General features: G+C 37.3%; 1 protein-coding gene across 1 annotated transcript in view; it reads right to left on the bottom strand.

The window, feature by feature from the left end:
• TTLL11 (tubulin tyrosine ligase like 11) overlaps positions 1-18162 on the bottom strand; it is a 47414-nt gene extending 29252 nt beyond the window's left edge. The window contains exons 1-5 of the mRNA XM_009280607.1: positions 18072-18162; positions 16128-16261; positions 7613-8188; positions 6915-7010; positions 6268-6386 (exon numbers count right to left, since the gene is read on the bottom strand). Of these exons, the coding sequence (XP_009278882.1) occupies positions 6268-6386; positions 6915-7010; positions 7613-8188; positions 16128-16259 (923 nt within the window). The 5' untranslated portion in view covers positions 16260-16261; positions 18072-18162. The remainder of the gene's footprint in view (positions 1-6267; positions 6387-6914; positions 7011-7612; positions 8189-16127; positions 16262-18071) is intronic.
• Positions 18163-20776: the final 2614 nt, after the last annotated feature.

Raw genomic sequence — 20776 nt, 5'->3', positions numbered from 1 at the left:
ACACAAACGTCAGGGGACGTTATGAAACTGAATAAAAAATACCTGGAAAATAAATGGAATACAGCTGCACAGGTGATTTCCCAACTTTTTTTCCTTCTTTAAGGAAGTGCAAAATTGCTCCTCAATATCAAGAAATTAAGAATAGCGGTAGGATTTGGAAAATGTCTTTGAAACATACAAAAGAGAAGCATTACTGAAAGGCCTGTAAGTAAAGACCCACATTCCTCTTGCAGTTTAGTAGACAAGGTTAGACCCATCGGTCACTAGCACAGCAGGAGACACCTCCTGAAGAAGCTGCCACTTTAACACAAGTTACATTTAAGGGGGAAAGTACGTAAGTAGACTGTCCAGAAATTAATTCGTGTTTTTATTTAATATAGATCATATTTTCTCCTCCTAGAAACTATTAATTTTGTCCTATATCAGAGAAATAAATCATTTCAAGTGAGAAAATTGTGTGATCCACACAGTAGAAAAAATGGACCATCTTGTTTTGTGCAAGAAAAGAGCAAGATCTTTTGTGTAGTAAGTTCTACAAAACCTTGACTGGAATTTCTTCCTAACTACATAACACTTAGAGATAAAAAGTCAAACTGACATACATTAATATTTACAGGGTGCTCTCTGAACAGGGTGACATGAGGCAGTGTTTGCATGCTGATCTTGCAAAAATTTGAGAGAAACTACATTGGGGTTCCTCCTGTTCAGAAAATTAATAATCATATTTGACATTTGCTAGAGCCACAGAATCCAAAGGAGAGACTCATACCTGACATATTTTAAAAAGAAGAAAAAAAATAATCAGATCACCACAAATAAATTTCAAGGCTGAATTCAAATAGAAAAACACTCAAGTGGTATGTACAGAGAATAGCACCCAAGAACAGACAAACTAGCAATGAAACAGCAATACCACAATAGGTAATAAAACAAAAGCACTCATTTTTGTGGGCACAATGAATTGATTGTTTTTGTAACAGCCATAGATTAAAATACATTTCATTTCCAAAGCGTTTCAATTCTTTCTTCTGTCAATGGCTATTTCAGTGCTGAATAAAAGTCATATATTACTTCGGGGGCTGTACCTTCATCATCTCTAGCAAGTAAAAAGCAGATTTTATTCCATGAGCAACTCATATTTCTAATGACAAGCATGTCATAATACTTTGCTTTCTTTGTCAAAAGAATAAAATGCTTATTTTCTGTCTTGAAATACATAAGAAACTAGGCATGCAAATGCAAGAGATCATACTGGGACACAATAAGCAACAGCAACAAAAATATAAAGAAGTCTCTTATTATCGCTGGATTAATTAGCATTAATAAACTAGGGCACAAATATTTTTGACAGGACAGGAAAGCAGGTCATTAGCATTGATGAGATGATATAAATGATCTTCCTAAGATATTTAGAGCAGACCCGCTCCAAATGATACTCACGGCTTGCAATTATACCACCACTCAAATAGTTTACATCTAACATCCAGTGGAGAATATACAGTATTTGCATACAGGACTGAGACTCCTTTTTGCTCCTCAAATCTAATGCAATTTTAAGAAAAATAAATTGCTAATAATTAAACAAACATGAAGCTATAACCTTTTACTACTATAAAAATTCAAAATTAGGCACAAAAAAATAGAAGTTTGCAAAGCCTTTTAAAATGGATTTTCTGTTGGAGGCACAACATAAACAATGATTTGCATCAGTGATTATCTTAATTAAACTGCTGTTTACATAAGTAACGTTGATTTACTTTAAATGTTGTTCGGTGTCATTAGACCATTCATTTAATTGTGCAAATTTCCTTTAGCTCAAGTCTTCTCCCACCTTCAGCAGTCTGTGAACAGCACCTCTGCTGCAAGAAGTAAATCCAGAGCAAATTTAATACTATACAAGCTTTATACAAGTTTCTTTGTAGAAACATTACAGAGCACGGTTCAGCCCCTTACCCCTGTACTAGTATGTGACAAGGATTTCACTCTTCAAGTCGGTGTAGCCAAGCTTTCTGATCATGTTGCCTATTACAGACTTGAATAAAAATGCATACTGTGATCCTGTGAAGGGACATGTGCCACCCATGCTATACACGATGCTTTGAATATGTTAAGTAAAAAGAAACTACATTCCCTCCCCCTCTTTTTCTTTTTTTACATTAGATTTCTCACTTGAGGAGGAAAGCTCCCTCCTGATGATACAGTGACCAGCTGGCTAATCTGGTACTGAAGGTCTTCACTAGATCATAAATTCAAGTCAAAAGAGCTACCATTGCTGGGGAAAAAAAAAAAAAAGCAAGCTGGAAAAACCACCACGATAATTCTGAAATTAGCAGTGACAGATGTTCAGAACAGAAATCAAGATTACTGGCCATCACTACCCCCTGAATTCACTCTGTAGTAATGCTAGAAGAAACTAAGCTTTGTTTGATAATATTAAACAGATTTACAGAGGAGTTTAAAATTCCATCTTTCCAAGAAAACAGCTCAGCCACAAACGATTGCATTTGTTCCAGTGTGTCATCAGCCTGGATGATTACAATGATCTACTCAAGCCTTAAAATCCATGAGAACAGTACTGCCACACAAATAAAAGCAAAGAATTACTATCTTCCATATTATTTTATTAAATGTTTTAATTTCTTAATTATGAGTGAAGCGAGTTCCAAATTAAGGATGCCTAAGGAAAATAGGGCTAGCCTAGGAACCAAAGCTAGGGCAACAAAGGCCCTACATTTTGGCTCCTGCAAAATTCCACTGGGGGGGGGTGTGGGTGTGTCAGAAACCCTCTTTTTATAACCATGCATTTTTAGCTGGATTTTTTTTTTTTTAAAGAAGATCAAAAAAGTAAAACAAAACACACAACATGTAGCTGATTAGCTGCCTTCTTTAATTTCAGAAAGGGCTACCCAGGCTCTACTTGGTCAGGCAGAGCCAGACACCACTCACCCTCTGGGTTACAGACTGGCTTGAAAACAGTCTAACAAAGTAACCCACGGAGCCACTTTCAGATTCTCCTCTTGAGAGTCTCCGAGCCCTTGACATACATCACCACCCTGCAGAGCGGTACATGGCTCCAAAGCTTCTATTAATAGTTGCTTGGAAACTCTGCTGTCATCCGACTTTGGCTACAATTGCGCCAACATAGAGGATTCGGAAGCAGCAAGGAAATGAATGCAGCAAAGCAGGACATTAACCTTTATAGGGACACCTACTGCCTTCAGAATCTTGACATGCAGAATAGGTCTTCTGCGTACGAGGTATATGGGATTTGTCCGGCAGCGCTTGCATAACGTCAGGGAAAAGCAGGCGCTGTGCAGTACCCACCCTGTTCATCCCTCCCAAAAGCCTCACATGTACCTGTGTCACTTTTTATTCCATTTTAATTCCTTATGTTCTTTGCATCACGGAATAACACAAAGCCTTCCCTCACCTCTACAACAGAAGATATTTCCTCTATTTAAAAAAAAAAATCTTTGCGCAAATTTAAAGTTTCTGTTTAAATAGTTACACGCACAAAATATTAACCACATACCTCAGTACTTAAATGGCCAGGACAAATTCTTAAAACTAAGAAAAGATCAGTCATACTGTGGAACAATAGCCACTAAGTATGTTTAAGTACGTTCATTTGAACTCATATCACTGCAGATTTTCAATGACTAATTATTGGCAGTGCCAAGATAATTACTAGTGATTGGTGCATGTAAAGACTGGAATTGTGCTGGAAAAATTAACAGATATGTATGGCATGATAAACTGACCTTATTCAACTTAGCTGTTATTTCAGTATTATACGTCACATGAAAAGGAGGAAAAAAAATAATCAAAACTCCATAAAGATGAGGCAAAATTAAACGAAAAAAAATTCTGAGCTATTAATCTTTCCTGATGAAGTACTTCAGGACGACTTCTAAAACTCACTTTCATTTAGATGCTTCGTTTATTTTAATCTGGGAGATAATTAGAGGGAAATCAAATCCATCTCCACAGCAGAATATTTACCTGAGATACAGCTCAGACTTCTCAGTATTTCCCCTGAGTGTTCAAACTCAGTGTTACATGTATCATTAAAACTTTACTTAGATTAATGTCCATTACTTAATTAGCATCAAAACTAGAGTCTACAGTGTTTGCTGCTGGTTAGCTGTCAGAACAGGAATTCTTTCACTTTTTTTTTTCTATTAATAGGCCAAATTTTGCTTTTCCTGCTGCCAGGCGCAATTAGACTAGAAAAAGTATTACAATGGATAGGTAAACTACTGTCCAGCTTTCTATTTCCAGTCAATTATTTAGCTATTATCTTTGCCCTGCAAACAGAGGAATGATGCCATTTCTCTGCAGTTACTGGTAGGAGTGTTTGGAGAGGGAACGTGGGAGCACACATTAGAACTAGTTGAAATGCACTGAAACAAGTGAGAGGCAGGACACAAAGCGAAAGCATTGCAAAACCTTTGCTAGCAAAGACAAGGCAAAAGCAACTGGTGCTCAGTTTCTCTCTCAAATGCTTTTATTTTGATGTAAATCTCCATAGGTGATCAGAATGAAGTCCTTTACTTGAAGCTCACAGTAAGATCACGTCTCTCTCAAGAAGTTCCACGCACCATCCCCAGTTCAATAAAAAGTACTTTGAAGTAGAAGGGGTAAATCTCAGCTGAACAGGTGGGCAGTTGTCACACGAGTTCCTGTATATCCACACAAAAAGTTACCAGAATATTGCCCTTTGCAGCAAGGAATAGGATTGACTTACGGTGAAGACATGTAGATATTCATCAGCAAGATGCTCTGTTAACCAGATTATCCTGAAAAAAACAGCTGCATCACTGATGAATTCTTGCTGTGAAGAGCCAATGGTTTATCTCATCACCGACTAATCCTGTTATAAATTATTTAATACTCAAAATGTATCAGAGAAGAATTCTCAGTTGAATGAGCGTTCCACACACACCAGAGTTCTCCAGGAATTTATTTGTAATTATCATTTGCCTTTTTTCCGTATCTGATATGTAATTAATGAATGCCTGACATAACTTCAGCATTAAAAAGAAGACATGACTACGTAATTACAGGTTAAAAAATTATCTTCCTTCAGCTCCATGCACTGAAGTAATCTTAAGGGTGAAGGTTAAGTACAGGCAACACACATATCTTGCTTTGCAAGATATTCTGTATACTGACCACAGCAACCTCTATGTGTGGGGCACTGCCTCTGAAAGAATAGTTTGATCTTGTAATAATATTACAATAATACAGAACTTTTAAGTATTATCAGTCATGTCTTGTTCACAGGACTCTCTGTCTACAAAAGGACAGCAGTTTGCCCTTGAAATCATTGTAGAACATGAATAACATATTTAAGCTTGCCACTAAGTGCCAAGAGAAGAACAAAATCTGTATTCTAGTATGGAGGCAGGCCTATAAGCAAGAATTTCTAGGGACCAAAAAAAAAAAAAAAAAAAAAATCTCCCTTTCATGTCTCCAAGGAACTGCTTAAAACAAGATATTTCATCAGAAAAGATGTTCTTTCTCTCAGCCTGATCCCACCACAAGCATTTCTGTGTAAGCTGCTTCAGGCAGTTCCTCTCATTTCTAGATCATAGATTTAACTATGTTTATTATCACAGATCAAGGAAGCAATTTCTAAATACAATATTCATACTTTTCAGCTCCAGCAGGGCAATTCTTTCAGAGTAATTTGTGACTTACAAGCAAATTAATACACAAATTTACATCTCATGACTGTTTTGAATAAAAAAAGAGGCCTCAAGTAAAAGTACAAATAAATAAACCTGAGTTACTAAATTGTTTGCACCAGTTCTGAATCAAAGGTAAGATATTCCAGGGGAACTGATAAAGCCTGATCTACTGTCAGTTTGTGGACCTTTTCAATTCCTTGAGCTAGAGCCCTTGCATGGCTCCTTACACACTTCTGCCATTCCTGTAAGAAAGGAGCATGTGAAGTGGTCAGTGCTGAGCTGCGAGAATGCCATTTGGTGGACTTGCTGCCACTAAACAGAAATATAATGAAATGTTTTTTTCCCTGACCTTCCCCTGGCAGATCCACAAATCCGAGTACTCTTTTTGTACCACGCCACCAAGTAATATCCTACAAGCTTTTCTGAAAGAGTTAACACTGTGGATGTAAAAGGAGTCACACAGACAGTTGGAAACTCATTGTCCCGGATAAACTAACATAATTAGGAAAAAATATTTCACTTTTATAATTATTACAAGGCATTGATAAAAAAAAAATGAAGTCAACACACTTACTGGACATCTTTTCTCTTTTTTTTCTGAGGGTCCACTAGACGAAGAGTATCTCTGATAACAGCTACTTTCACTTCTTCATCAACAGGGCTTGGGACATTTTCAAATACTCCAGGAGAAAGCTTTAAATTACAAAGGGATACAGTTATTCAGAACTAAGGATTATTTATTCCACATTTGCTCAAACTTCATGCATGTCATATGTTTTAAATACACAATGATAGATTACAAAATACCCCTTACAGAATACACAAATACCTTAACATTTTCAGTATGGTATTACAACAATTTTTGGCAAGTTTCTCTAGTAAATTGAAATATTAAAAAAAGAGATAGCTGCCAATGTTACCATTTATATTATGTATACAAACATGAAAAAATTATTAGCAATCCCCTAAACACTATTAAGTCAACTGCAGGGGATGATGAATAAATGTATTTATGACAAAGATGATGGAGAGCTTTCACAATTCCAATAAGTCATATTTCCAGTGTATAAGATTAGCAATGATTTCAAAGCAGAAAATTACAGATAACCTTGGAGATTTCATATGAGCAGACAGTTTTCGTCTTTCAAACAAGGAAAAAGACCAGAAAACCAAACCTAAACAATTTAATTCCAGTATCACTATCATGTTGAAAGGTCTTACCTCTTGCTCATGTTCTATTCTCATGCTGGGGTTTGCATTTACTTCTAGTAACATGGGCTTCAAGTTTTTCATCAGGAGAATGTCAAACCCTAAAATCTGTGCATAACAAGCAATGTGTTACTTCCATTCTACTCACGGTGTTCTTAGAGAATGCAACGGCCATCCAAATGTCAACATTCAGGAGAAAGAAACATTTGAAGGACAAAAGAGAAATAACTGAGAAATATACTATATCGCTGAATAATTACTGAAACCATTTGTCTTTGATACTAATGGCTACTTTCACACTACCCCCATCTCTAAATACGGCATCTGTCAACATGGGCACCTATGACAAGCGGGTCTTAAGACTGCTATCATAATAGCTGCGTTAGGAAGCTGCAAAGCTTCATAGTGATAACATCTAGAAGATGGAAACTGGAATGAATACTGCTACTAATGATTGATACCCATTTGAAATTCTCCATATATGTTTATGGCTAGTAGTAACATAGGTCAGGAGGCTGAGATTTGTAAGGTAAAACTTGGGTGAGGAGAACCTAAGGTCTGAGCTCACGCAATGCTATCCAGTGGATGCACTACATCCAACCAGTGATCAGCAACATAACTAGAGAAAGCTTTTAGAAAAGAAATTAAACATCTAGAAAATTAATCCATGCATAGAAATAACTGCATTCCTGGCAGAAATTCTAACCTACCTGGAAGCAAGTTGGCCCAGGCTTTCCTGCTGGTATGTCAGACTGATAGTAAACTTTCAGTTCTGGTGTCAGTGCAATAATTGTTTTAATCACCAGTGAAATTATATCTGACCACAGCTTTTTGACATCAGCTCCTCTGGAAGACAGTCTGCACAGAATGCTTGAAAAAGTCCTCTTGCTGCCAGTGTTTACATTGTCAGAATGGATGAAATTCCCGCTATGGATATTTAGTGAATAGTTGGTTAAGTGCATAAAAACCTGGTGCAAATTTTTTAGAGTGGGTTCTTGATAGGGCTCTGTACAAAATCTAGAAAGTCCATCTTTGGCTATATAAATCTCTAAGGGTTCTAAAGATTTCAGTAAGACATAAAGACGAATATCAAATTTCAGTTTGTCAACAAGCAGTGGTTTGCAAATATATTCCTGGACAACAGCTGGCCGGCTCTGGATGCTTCCCGTCAGTCTGATGTCACTTGGGTCTTTAATGAGGTAGATTCCATCCCCCTGGCAGCCTCCATCAGGTTTTACAATAAAAGTGGGCTTCCAGGATGGATCGCTGTCTTTCATCATACGAACCTAGAATGAAAAGAATTACACTGAAAGACACTAATTGAGGGAGAAGAAGGGCTGATACTATGAAAGCCAACAAACTGCATTCATAAACAAAAATAAATAAAAATAACATGATCACATCACTATAGTAGTAAACACCGTGCAAAAAAGGTAGAAGATAAACAGTGCTGACAAGCACAAAGACAAACGAAAAAGCATGAATAGGGAATGATTAGCACAGATAAAAGGTCATTTTATTTAACAAGCCGTTGTATAAATGATTTCAGGAACTTCTTTTTAATGTTATGTACCAATTTACAGAATGAAATGCTCTGTATCTCATGAGATCCATTTTATTAGTCACTAATGTGTACGAAACTGCAAAGTTAAACTTTTGTGTTGCATTTTGAACAACTACTGACAAAGATAATCATTAACCTAAGGGAAGACACCTTATTTATTGAGGTATGAATGCAGACAGACAATACTGGAAGAAGGAAGGATAAAGTAAAAATTTGGCACTGATAATACCTTTTTTCACCACTGAATATTTTCACAATCAGATACCCAGTGTTAGTAGAACTAGGGAATATTGAGCCATGTACAGATATTAAGTAAATACCACAAATTTACTAAACAAAGCATAGAGTTTATGCCTCAGTTGCTACCTACCACCATTCCCCAAAATGGAAGGTTTTCTAAATTATACCAGAATTCCCTTCAGGCCTGGCATGCAATTACTACCTTTCTATCCAATGCAAGATAAAGAAAATTCTATCACGATTCAACAACTCTTCTCCGTGGCTTTGATTTGTATTAGGAAGATCTGTTCATAACACATGACAATTCAGATACTTTCTTTAGATGTACCTAGTGTGAAATCAGGAAAGCGAGGAAAGTTGGTGGAGAATTTGATGGTGTCTAGTACCAAATCAAAACCTTTGGATGAATCTACAAAGCACTCCATGCCTGGCCTGTCATTTCCTCAAGCTAGTGCACATGTTCAATCTCTGTTCAGACGTTCACCGCTTCTGTGCTGGTTCAGTGTGAAACACAGTGCGCTCTAGCGTACGAGCTCGCAAACAGCCAACACCAATATCTATGCAGCATAATGCATTTTAATATGCAAAAATGCTTACAAAAGTCACTACACAAGATACATTTCACTTCTTTCACAGAGAAATGCTTCCAGTTTGCAGACTTCTTAAAAAGTTATGTCAAATACTCCTTACTGCTAACCAGTTACATTAATAGAATCATTCTGGAAAACATTTTTTTCCAAAAGACAAACATTGACAATTGAACTTACTATGTATGGGGTGATGGGAGATGCCCCCACCAGAAAGGGAATAGCAGGTAAGAATTTTTGACACCTACTAACACTCTGTGAGCATGTGTATAAAGATCATCAAGACACAGAAACAGCAAGAAAAAGGAGAAAGGAGGGGAGAAAAAAAAAAAAGGAAAGGTTAGCAAACCAGTACCTTTCAGTATCAGTTTCTTTCCACTCTTTGTAGTGCCTTGCCATGAAAGATCTCTGTTTGTTAAAGTCAACTTTAATACTTCGTAAGAATGTTGCTGAAGGACTATACAACCTATTTCTGTATTGTTTACAGCAGCGTGGACCTCGATACTCGTGTATCCAGTTCTCTCGCTGCTTTGCGGATATCCATGAGTATCGTATAAGCCATTATACCCATACCTTGAGGGTTTTTCCACACTGTGTCCTGGATTCTTGGGGCGTATAAGGGAAATGGTTTACCACAAATAAAAATTATGGTAACAGTGATGAGGAAGTATCCGTGGTTTGTCAGAACCTAACTGTCCTACAGAATCCCAGATGTGGCCTTAGTAAGATGAAACACAAAAGTAAATTACAGAGCATTATAGGATTACAGAGAGGTGTCTGCATCCTCACACAGAAAGTGAGAAGAATAAAAAGGAAAAAAGTTCTAAAACTCGGATCTAAACCCAAATGTCTCAAATTCAAAAGGCAGTTGAATCTGAACTTTTTGCTCAGTCCCACTGTCATTTCTACATACTGATATCAGCAGCTTGATTTCTGGGGCATAAACAGGGCTTGGCACCATAACAGACAACAGCCTTTTATAGAAACTAGCTTCTTGGAAGCAACAGTAAATATGTTTGGAGTTTTTGGCTTTAACAAATTAACGGGAGTTACATAAAGAAGTAAAAAAAAAAAAAAAGGGAAACGCCCATTTTTCCTTCCTAAAGAATCAGTTATTTTATCTGTGAGAAAATTAAATAATCCCACCTGGAACAGACTATTAATAGTTGGCAGTCCAAAACATGATTATTGTAATAAGGTTGTTTTGGCTTTTGACCATGTTAAACTGATACATTCATTTAGCAGGGAATGTTTGGAGGTTAATGTCATTCCCAACTGGATACAGTGAGTCAAAATTAAACATGGCACCAATAACTAATGGCTGGATTCAAATCTGCACTTTTGTAAATAGCATATATTCACTCAAAAATCCTCTCTCTCTCAAAAAAAAACCCAACTGATATAATTAGGGAATCTTTTTACATAAAATAAAAGAGCAATTACACCATCTAAATTGCCTACAAAGCTCACATTCCCAAGAAGCAAACCTAAACTTTGCAAGCTTCAATGCATTTTATTTGAGGATGAAAAAAATCAGGAAGACAGTAAGTAGGTCGCTGTAAGGGCCTGACACATCTGCTGAATATCAGATATTTCATGTTACATGCATATCTCCCACTGCCTAAATAAATTTTAGTTTATTTATTACTTGTCTAGCAAAAGAAAACTGCAGAGATTTGGATGCCTCAGTTAGTAGAAGTGAAATTGAGAAAGAAAGAAAGTCAGGAAGGATTTAGAGTTATCTTAGATGAATTTTAGAAACTATTAATAAAATATGGCATGTTTTACAACATGTAGCAAGGAAAGAATATGAGCATGTTTAAGCCAGTGAGTTAACATGTCTCGGCCTTCAGAAGCATAGGAGGAAAAAAGCAGCTACCTGAGGTATGGGCTGACTGAAGACCCATCTGCCGTCTCTCCAAATCCCGTCAGCACCAGTGGTGCTCACTGCTATCGGAAGCTGTTTGGCAAGTGGAATGTGAATGTAGTGATCCAACTGGCACATACCAAGAACAAAAAGAAAACCCAAGGGAAGTGGTATTAATTGGCAACTGGTTTGGAGGTCAAGGACTGAGCAAGCAGTGGAAAATGAACTGCCACGTTACCCTCTCGGGCAGCCCTTTAAGTTCATGGTAAAGCAACAGGACCCTAGTGAGGAAGCCTCTGTAGCTCCCCCAGCTCTATCGCTGTTCTCTGCATGTAGATAAAGTCCCTACAGGTGTAAATACAGTGGCACTGCATTCACAAATATTTAGGAGGAAAGATATTGTTAGAGCACAAATTGTAATGTATCAAAATGCAACTATAAAATCCAGGTTTCAATGAATAGATGCTGAAGGACTGTAGCTCACGAAACCCCTAACAGCACTGGCACAGGGAGCCCTAACAAAGAATGCAGCTAAAGAAAATGCAGCATGCAGGCTAACACGTTTATCAGCTACTCGTGGGATTCAGAAGAATAAAGCACTTAATCTCTTCCTTTCAAAACGGAGGGATGCCGCAGTACAGACCACTCTTTTCTTGCATTCACAGATTTTACGGCACCAGACCTGCAGCTGCTATTCTCTCCATTCAGCCAGACATGTGCTGAACAAGTTGGTGATATGGTTTTACACAGGCCTGTGGCTCGCCAGCAACAACTAGAGATGGACTTTAAGAAGCCTGAGGATACAAGCTAACAAAGAAAAAACAGTCAATTGCCACCACGAGCCCTGGCACTGCAGAATGAAAGAGAAAAAATTAGCATGCAGGAAAAGGCTGAGCACTGGTCAGATCATCATGATTTTTGGACAGCACCCTCTGCTGCAACTACATTAGGCTGCTGACCCACGTAAGAGGGACAACTTTGCTAGCGGCGACGTTCCTAAGGCCTGAAGTACTTTTGGCTCCATCCTATCCAGTTATTTATTTCATTGAGACTCACACTGCTAAAAGCCTTCCTACTAACTACAGCACAAATTCAAGATTAAACTAGGATTTTTCTCGTGGACAAGTGTCACGCTAACTCACTGAAAGATCCTTCTTCAAAATAAGTCACTTTGAGGGATAAAACGCCACACTGGAGATCAGGTTTACATAAACGATGTGTGGATAAATAGGTCCAAGTAGATCAGCAGGCCTAGATGTGCAAAGAAGGAAAGCAGGATTTATGCCCTAGTCTTTCTACAATTAAAGAATAATCTTCCCCTGACGTGACATTACTCTGCATACTAGGAGATTCTCTCTGGTTCACATGTTGTTAAAGTCAGCATCCCAGAAAGATATTTGGTTAATCTTAAACCTCCACAACTAAACATACCCTACTATGGCTCTAGTTGTGCATATGAAGCGCCAATCACGGTCTACTAGGGCAGAAAGTAATAAAGAACCTCTGTGAAACCAGCCGGGGCAATCTGCCTCCCGTTCCCACGTCTGTTGTTCACGCCTCAGGCTCCTTCTGCTCTGCTACAGCAGCACCTTTTCAAAAAAGATGCTGCTTTCTGGGGACTATTGTTAAAGATGCAACAGCAACCTGCTTCTGAAGTCCTGCATTTTAACAATCATTGGCCTCGTAGATCTCATACTTAAAGATTTCATTTCCAGCCAAATGGAAAGAGTTTTCTCCATCATTTTCTAGTCCATCAAAACTTACACATGGCAGATGAAGACAGGATGGTGGGGTAAGGGGGAATAGTAATCCAGAGCCGGTCTGTTTTTCAGCAGCTTGACTGTCTTGAAGAAAGCAGATGGTTTCTGGATCTTCAAGGAGATTCCCGACAGTCGTCTTCAAATTCTCCACAATCCCCTCAACTATGTTCTTTCAAATTCTCATTATGAGCAGGTTTCTCCAGACTTAGAAAAGTCAGTCATGTAGGAAAATTACTTCATATGAAGTGAGATATTTCTGTGTACTTAGCTTGACAAAAGGAAATTATCTTTAAAAATATGTTAACCATTTACAGGCAACAGCAAGAGGAGAATATGACGTCTAATGGTATGACATCTGATCCAGTTGCAGGTTTGCCTTTCATGAGGAAACACAGGCTGAATGAATATAGTGTTCTGAAAAATATGCATATAATGGGCTATAAGATTTGACAGCACAAAGACTAGAATATTCATGTCTATGCCTAAGAGGTATCCAAAAACTGAAAACCTGATTAAACCACCAAAAATATGCTGTGCTGGAAATCAGATTCTTATTAAAAATTAATCATACTAGGCCTATTCATCACTCTCACAGACAACACAAAAAGAAGGCAGTATGAGAGCAATCAAGGCCCTGGTTTGAATCCCAAGCTAGTTACTTTTCAGAAATTGGAATTTCCTATTAGGAATAAGTTCTTAGCACACAGATTCCAACAGATTCTTCTCTGTTAGTGAAGGGGTGATTACTGTAGCACCTGAGAGATTTCCTTATCTGTAACTCATCTTTTCTTACGGTGACACATTAGTACAGAATGTTTAAGAAGGTAAAAAATATTGAAAATAGGTAAATATATATCTACTTAGTAAAATTAACTTTTAAGCCCTTGTTAAAAACACCTATCACCACTTCAGTTTAATATGAATGACACTAAGGGAACTACCATTTTGTTGATATTTCCCAATATGAAGCTCATCCGCAACAAACTTAGGAGTGCAGCTCTCCCATCGATTACTAGCTAATTAATATTAGATTAGCTGCAGTGTTTTCTACCTAGATTTAGGGATAGGGGAAAGTGGGAAAAGCTGACAGCATTTGATTTAGTTATTGATACAAATGTATGATAAAAGTTCACGATCACATCTACAGAAGTGAGGCACGGTAAGAATATTTGAGAGAGAAATTGTTTTGAAATGTTGTAGTGCTTCAGGAGGAGGCAGCAAGATTGAAATTCTCAAGGAGTTTCTTCTTTCAGTAGTCATTTCTATTACAGGCAAAATATCATAGGTGTTCATTTCTCAGTCCAGCCCTTTGCAACAAAATCCTATACTACAAACAGCACCGAACCATCTTCTCATGTCTAACCTATACCTACACTGACAGTGAATTTGTGACTTTTGGTAATTAACTATGCTCTAAAGGACTTGAATACTAGTAACAGTGAAGGTACAGCAACATGAGTTTCAGCATGACACATCTAGAGCTATCTACTTAGTAGCTGCAGGCCATGACAATACAGCTCTACTTCCAGAAGTACCAGAGATGGCTAAATCATCTTTTGCTCAGATAAACGTACACATGGCATTTGCATATTCAAGTGTATACCAGTTCCTATAGGGGTATGTCTAACATGCAGGCACCGCCAATGCTGTGTTGTACTTGTTTGTGAATAAGCTGAAAATTCAGTCTGAGAGAGCTGACATTTTCAGCAGCATTAGGGTCCCTTGGCTGTAAAGCAAACAAAACCACATATGAACAAATAAACAACAGAAAAGGCTGGAAAGCTCCTACTTAGACCTCATGAAAGTGCAAGTGAAAAGTGTTCTGATTTTATGGTTCACAGTGGATTTGGAATTTTGTGTGTTGTAATTTTTTCTTGTTTTGGAGGGGTTACATTACAAACTTGTGTTAAGTAGAACATAAACTCTTACAATATAAAATATAATGTTTGATAACAAGAACTACGCTTTTCTCAAACACAGATGGAAGAACATATGCAAAGGAAACTCCTAGGAGTGTGTTACTGGACATCTGTTATTCTTGGAACAAAAACCGAATCGTTTTCACTCCAGTAACCGTTCAACCAGGGAAAAGTATTTATTTGCAGTGCCACCTGCTGACAGCGTGAGGGTCTGTGCATTTAACCCGATGTACAGACCACATTGCTACGCGCTGCTCAGTTCATCAGTGCCTTGCAACTGAGACAGGCACGATTCCCAAAAGAGTCATCACTAGAACCCCAGTGCACCATTTTGAAAGTTTACTTCCAAGTTATTTGCACTTACCTACCTGTCATTGCTAAATTGATTGGATAATTTACACTCTTTTTACAAACTGGTCTTATACCTAAAGCAATAAGGCTGTTGGGATTTTATTAATTTTTACTGTTAACTAGCAGTGCCATGGCAGTGACCCAGCACACTTGAAAAGTATATATTAAAAGATGTTCATGGATTTAATTGGATTGTGGATATGGTAATTATCTAAGAAGTAACACATAGTATAGAAGTCTATTAAAGTCCATACCTTTTTCTCTCACTTTTCCAAGCAGAGGATACTGTAGAATACAAGAATGCACTGGGCCAGTCAGACAGGGTTAAAACAAACACATACAGTATTTTTAAAAATATTTGTAATAACAGAACCAAACACCAACACACAGCATCACTTTTTTTCAAAAAAGCTGAAAAAGAATGGCATTTTATTACATTCTGAATATGTAAACAAAGCAACAGTCTGACAGGAGATTCAAACAAATAATTACTCAGGAAGATGTGAGTATATTTAACAACGCACAGTACAAAATGCTCTTTTGAAGGATTTGGATAGAACAGGCCAGATAGACTAAAAAGACTTCAGTGACAATGAACCTGGTGAAGTACCACACTCCACACGCTGCACTGGAACCTCCTCAGCCCTTTTAAACTCCGTAGAATATGCAGGGAAAGGGCTAATGGTTCTACCATGTTTAATTTTCAGACATCTCTTCTGGCATTGCAGAGAAGCATAATTGTTTTTAAGTTTATTCTAGAACCTAACAAACAAAAGCAGTTCATCCAGGCTATGTCTGATCTCAGGCAAACTGAAAAAGATGTCATCCACAGCACCCAAGTGTGATTTTAAATAATCTGGTAGGTATGAAAAACTAAAGAATGGCATGGCAACAATATCCAACAAGTTATACTATTCTGAGAGTAAAAGTAATCTACCTCAGCCACAAAGAGGGGAAATTCTTCTGGCAGAATCCAGGATCGAGGATAGAAGTTATATTCAAGAGGAAACAGATCTTGCATTGTTCGCACTGCCCGACTCAGTGTAATTTTACGTACCATCTCCGTCATGCCTAGGAAAAGAATAGACAGTGTCTAAATGTGATGAAAAATCCGCACTGAAGTCTCATCCTAAAAGTAGATTGTTGTATCGTTACTTACCCTACTGGTAAGGCACTCTAGTCATTGCTTTCAATAAAGCTGAAAACCTTTTAAAATTTAAAATCTGACAAAATATTTGTAGCATTCCCCTGCCATATTTCATATTGTATGTATTACTATATCATACTAGAAAAAAATAATTATCAAAAATACAGCTCAGAATAATAGAGGGAAAGCTTTAGTCAAATAGTAACTACTGTCTTTGCCATAATCCAAAATTATTCCATAGCCTGCTATCGTTCCAGGAATAGGTAAAAATGTCATCTAAATATAATCAACCACTTTGTGTTTACTTTGCATACATTTAAGTAACTACGTCAGAAAGAATAGGTTATTTTGTGAGCAGCCAAACTTAGCTGCTTTCCTGCAGCTTTGAATCTCATGCTTAGATCATGCCATGTCCAGACCTGAGAGCGCTCCGGTAGAAGCTTTTCCCAAGATCAGGGCATTCAGGGTTACTCTTGTGTTGTTTAAATGCTTTCAGATATTACAGTTTATAAGGTTCATGCTGCAGCTTCTTTCTCAGTGAGAACATCATCTGCGGGCTTCTTCCCTACATGGTCAGCAAATTTCCACAAAACCTGCAGCAACTCAGTAGTCTGTGACTGCAAACCTCTGTTGAGTGTGGTTAGTTTTGGCCAGGAGGTTCCAGAGGTACAAGGAGGACAGAAAGTGACAGGGAACACACACACACACATTTGCTTAAGTCTTATTTCCATCAGGAACATGACTAAAAAGCTATTTTTATGGAAAAGTTTCTAAGTCTTCCTGACGACCAACCCTTTCAGATTCTTTGAATCTCTCACAAGTAACTAAGAAAAGCATCAAAATCTCTTCTTCAAGAGAAAGACTTTAGTAAAACCCAGCATTAGGTTAGCACAACATTCCTAGAAATCAAGTCTAGTTCTGAAGGGCTCTGGTTTTGACTACTGTGCAGGCCACTTGCTTACCACGTAGAAGCCAGAATATAGAGAGGGTAACATTCATCTAACAGATTTAAACCACCAGAAAACTACATCATCTGATACTTGAATGTGAACTTCCCACAGACAGGAGAAAGTCAGAGTAAATAAAGCATAAAGCTTGATATCGGAGGGTTCTTACTCTCACAGCATACTAACAGCAGCAATAAATCTGAAGTAAAGGGTTTAGATAAGTCAATACCTAAGCTCTTAGCTCTTATTTAGAGAGATCTCAACAGGGATTAAATGAGAAAAAAGGGAGCTTAAAAAAGTAGAAGAGTCATCATAAGATGAGGGCTGACATGAACTCTTCAATATTAAAAAAATCCATTTGAGGAACTCTGCTTTGAGCTTCTCCCTGAGATAAGCCAGAGTACGAAACAAAACAGGTTCTTTCCACTTTGAATCAAAACCAAATCCAGACACAGCACTGTTATCAATGCTAGATAACAGACAATAATTGCATACTTCACTTAAATTATAGCCTAACACTCTTATTTTTCCTAAATTCATACATATGAAGTATTCTTTTTATCAAAACCACTTTCTCTCCAAAACAAATCTCAGTTCAGAAATTGTTCAAGACACCCATTCTGATATTCTTACCCCCTAAGCAGAAATCACCTACCAAAAATGGTAACATGCTAAAAATACTATCAGCTGATTAGGCAGATAATTCACGTTAAAAAACAGTAAACCACATAAACAGTTAAAATAATCATGTTTTTAAAGCATTTGTTTAGAAACATAAGTAAGGTACCTGGAAACTTGTTGACTTGACCTGAGAATATATCATTATCATGAAATGATACCCCATGCCAATAGATATCGCATGGCAAGCGTCTGCCAAAAGGAAACTGGAAAAGAGACAGGAGACAAGTTTTGAAGCAAACTGGCAATGCCCATTCATCCCTTACTTTACTAAACGCTCATATTAAGCATAAACTAGTCAAGAACGATCTTCTGACTGTCAAAAGAAAACATGCTCTATATTTTGGTTGCAAACTAAGAGTATTTTGATCAGTTCAAGACTCTATAAAGTTCAAGATGTTAACAAACTGTGAAAGGTTTCTAGAAACTAAAAACAAATGACTGAGAGGCATGATCTGTACTGAGAAACTCCGAGCTTGTTATCAACCACAATTAAGGCATGGCTCATTTGTAATTTAAAATACTATCACAGGGAATAAAATTTCATTAAGAAGCACTTAATTCCGGCACATGAAGGCACAGCAACAGCAAGTGCTACAGCTGGGAAGTAAACAAACTCTGACAATGTTTTGGGTTGGGTTTTTTTTTTTCCCCCTCCCCAGTTTAAGCGGTGATAAGCAACCATCAAAGGAAAAAAGCACTAGAGGTCATGGAGGAATTGTCATTACTGGCAGTTACTAAATCAACTTCTATTCTTAAAAAGATCACCATTTCATGCCGAGAGCCTCATGGCTTATATTTGTGCTGCTCCTCTGCAGCTTGGTAACCCAAATCCCTTTCCCAGATTGCTCCCGTACCCGCGGTGGCCCTTTACCCCCCAACCGTGTGGCATCTCCATGTGCTCCCAGTCTAGCATTAGCAGGAAACGTTTCTACTCCCTAGAACTTTATTTCAGGGAATACATGTAGTTAGTAATATTGTTGTAAATTAATAGTAAGTTGTAACTGCAAAGCACTTTCATTGCAGCTTGGACACCAATGTAAGTCAGCTTGCTCAGAATTTAAAATGGATATTCAAAGCAAGATATTTAAGTGAAATAACTATATTATTCATTTATATATACTCAGTTATATGTATTAATTTATACAGTATTAATTCCTTCCTGGTACTAATAGACTGTAATTAAAAGAAAAGCTTACAATTTAATTAATCGTTTGTTGAGCATATCTATTTCAACTATTAAGGACTAAGGCAATTATTTCAACAATATTAAGTATTCCAACAACTTAAGAGCTTCTCTTCCCATTCACACAAGATTTCACTATAAACTGGAAAACTGTATAGTTTGTTTTCTATTATCAAAAAGATCAACCTGTTTTTAAGCAGTCTGAAGAGCTCTGAAACAGTGCTGCCAATTACTGATAGGAACAGTTTCTAATAGTAGTAAAGTGGTTTAAAAAAAAAAAAGAAGTAAGCTACCAGCAGTAAGAACAAAAGCCCCATAAATTAGCAGCATCAACAATCCAAAGCAAAAAAATTACTAAGTTAAAAATTAAACATTTGTAACCCATGTTCTAATAATAATAATAAAAATAATTAGTTTTGTGTAAAAAAGGTAGTCTTTTCCACGCTTGTTCTCTTAGACACAGTCCCATTTATCAATCCAAAAAACCATTTTATCTGCAACTCCATGTAGATGCCTTTTAAATACCATATGGAATACATTCACAGGAATCTCTTCTATTATTAGGCTACATCTTTTTCAAATAAATACGCAATATTTCTGACCACAGCATTTTTAGGACACATTTGTATTAAATATCTACCACCCTCATCACCTTTTTACTTCAGTACCATTTACTTACTGAAAGAACCACAGTATTTTGTAGAAACTACTTGTTCTTTACTCCAAATGTAATTTTTCTTGCTTTAAAACATTTCTTTAAGCACTGGATTTTTTTTTTCCCCAATGTGACAGAAAAAAGAATCTCATAAAGCTTTTGAGTGAATTGCATTATTTGCTACTTTAATTAAAATTTCAGTTTTCTCAGTAAATAGCCTTGAAAAATTAATTTAAAATGCTAATTGAGCAATGCATCCTTTCTCTGTTTCCTTACTCATAGGGATGAGATACCCAATTTAACAGAGCCAGTGGATTCTTCACTTATTTCATTATTATTCAGCCTGCAAAAATCTGTTTTGGTACAAGTGAAAATTAATTCTGTTAGGCTCTGAAAGACAATCAGTGGCCTTAACCTCTCTCCACAGGTATATCCAGAATACAGATGCAGTATTAGGTCTCAGAGCGTCTTTCCCACTAAAACCTGAACCATTTATTTATTTATTAAATGAAATTTAAATGAAAGGAATGAAATTTGCATTTATATAACACCTTTCATCTACAGAGGATATCTAAGCACTTTATAAATGCTGCACAGAAATCATTTCACAACAGATGAAAAGTGAGCAGCTCTGGACTGGAAAATGGAAGCATCGCACCCCCACATCAGTGATTCAGATAGCACCACAACTTTCCTGCTCCTGACAAATCAAGATTATTTGGATTTATCCAACAACGGGATCAAACTCACCTCCTGAACGAGCTGGGAAGGATTCTTTATCATCCGCACTATACTTCTACATAAGAATATTGTTTGGAAAGGAACAAACAAGTTTGATTATTTGGCTCCCTCTGGCAGTACCAGGCAGATATAAATTAATCTTATTGTGGTAGAAGAGGCCTTTCCGTCACCTCCCCAGCTCCTGGTGCAGGGGACTAGCCAAAAGAAGGGTGGATGCTCGAAGCAGTCCTCT

The sequence above is a fragment of the Aptenodytes forsteri genome, unplaced genomic scaffold (assembly GCF_000699145.1).
Source record: "Aptenodytes forsteri isolate BGI_AS27 unplaced genomic scaffold, ASM69914v1 Scaffold68, whole genome shotgun sequence".
In the NCBI taxonomy this organism is placed as follows: domain Eukaryota; kingdom Metazoa; phylum Chordata; class Aves; order Sphenisciformes; family Spheniscidae; genus Aptenodytes; species Aptenodytes forsteri.
Note: the sequence above shows the minus strand (reverse complement) of the source record. Positions and strands in the feature narration are given on the sequence as shown.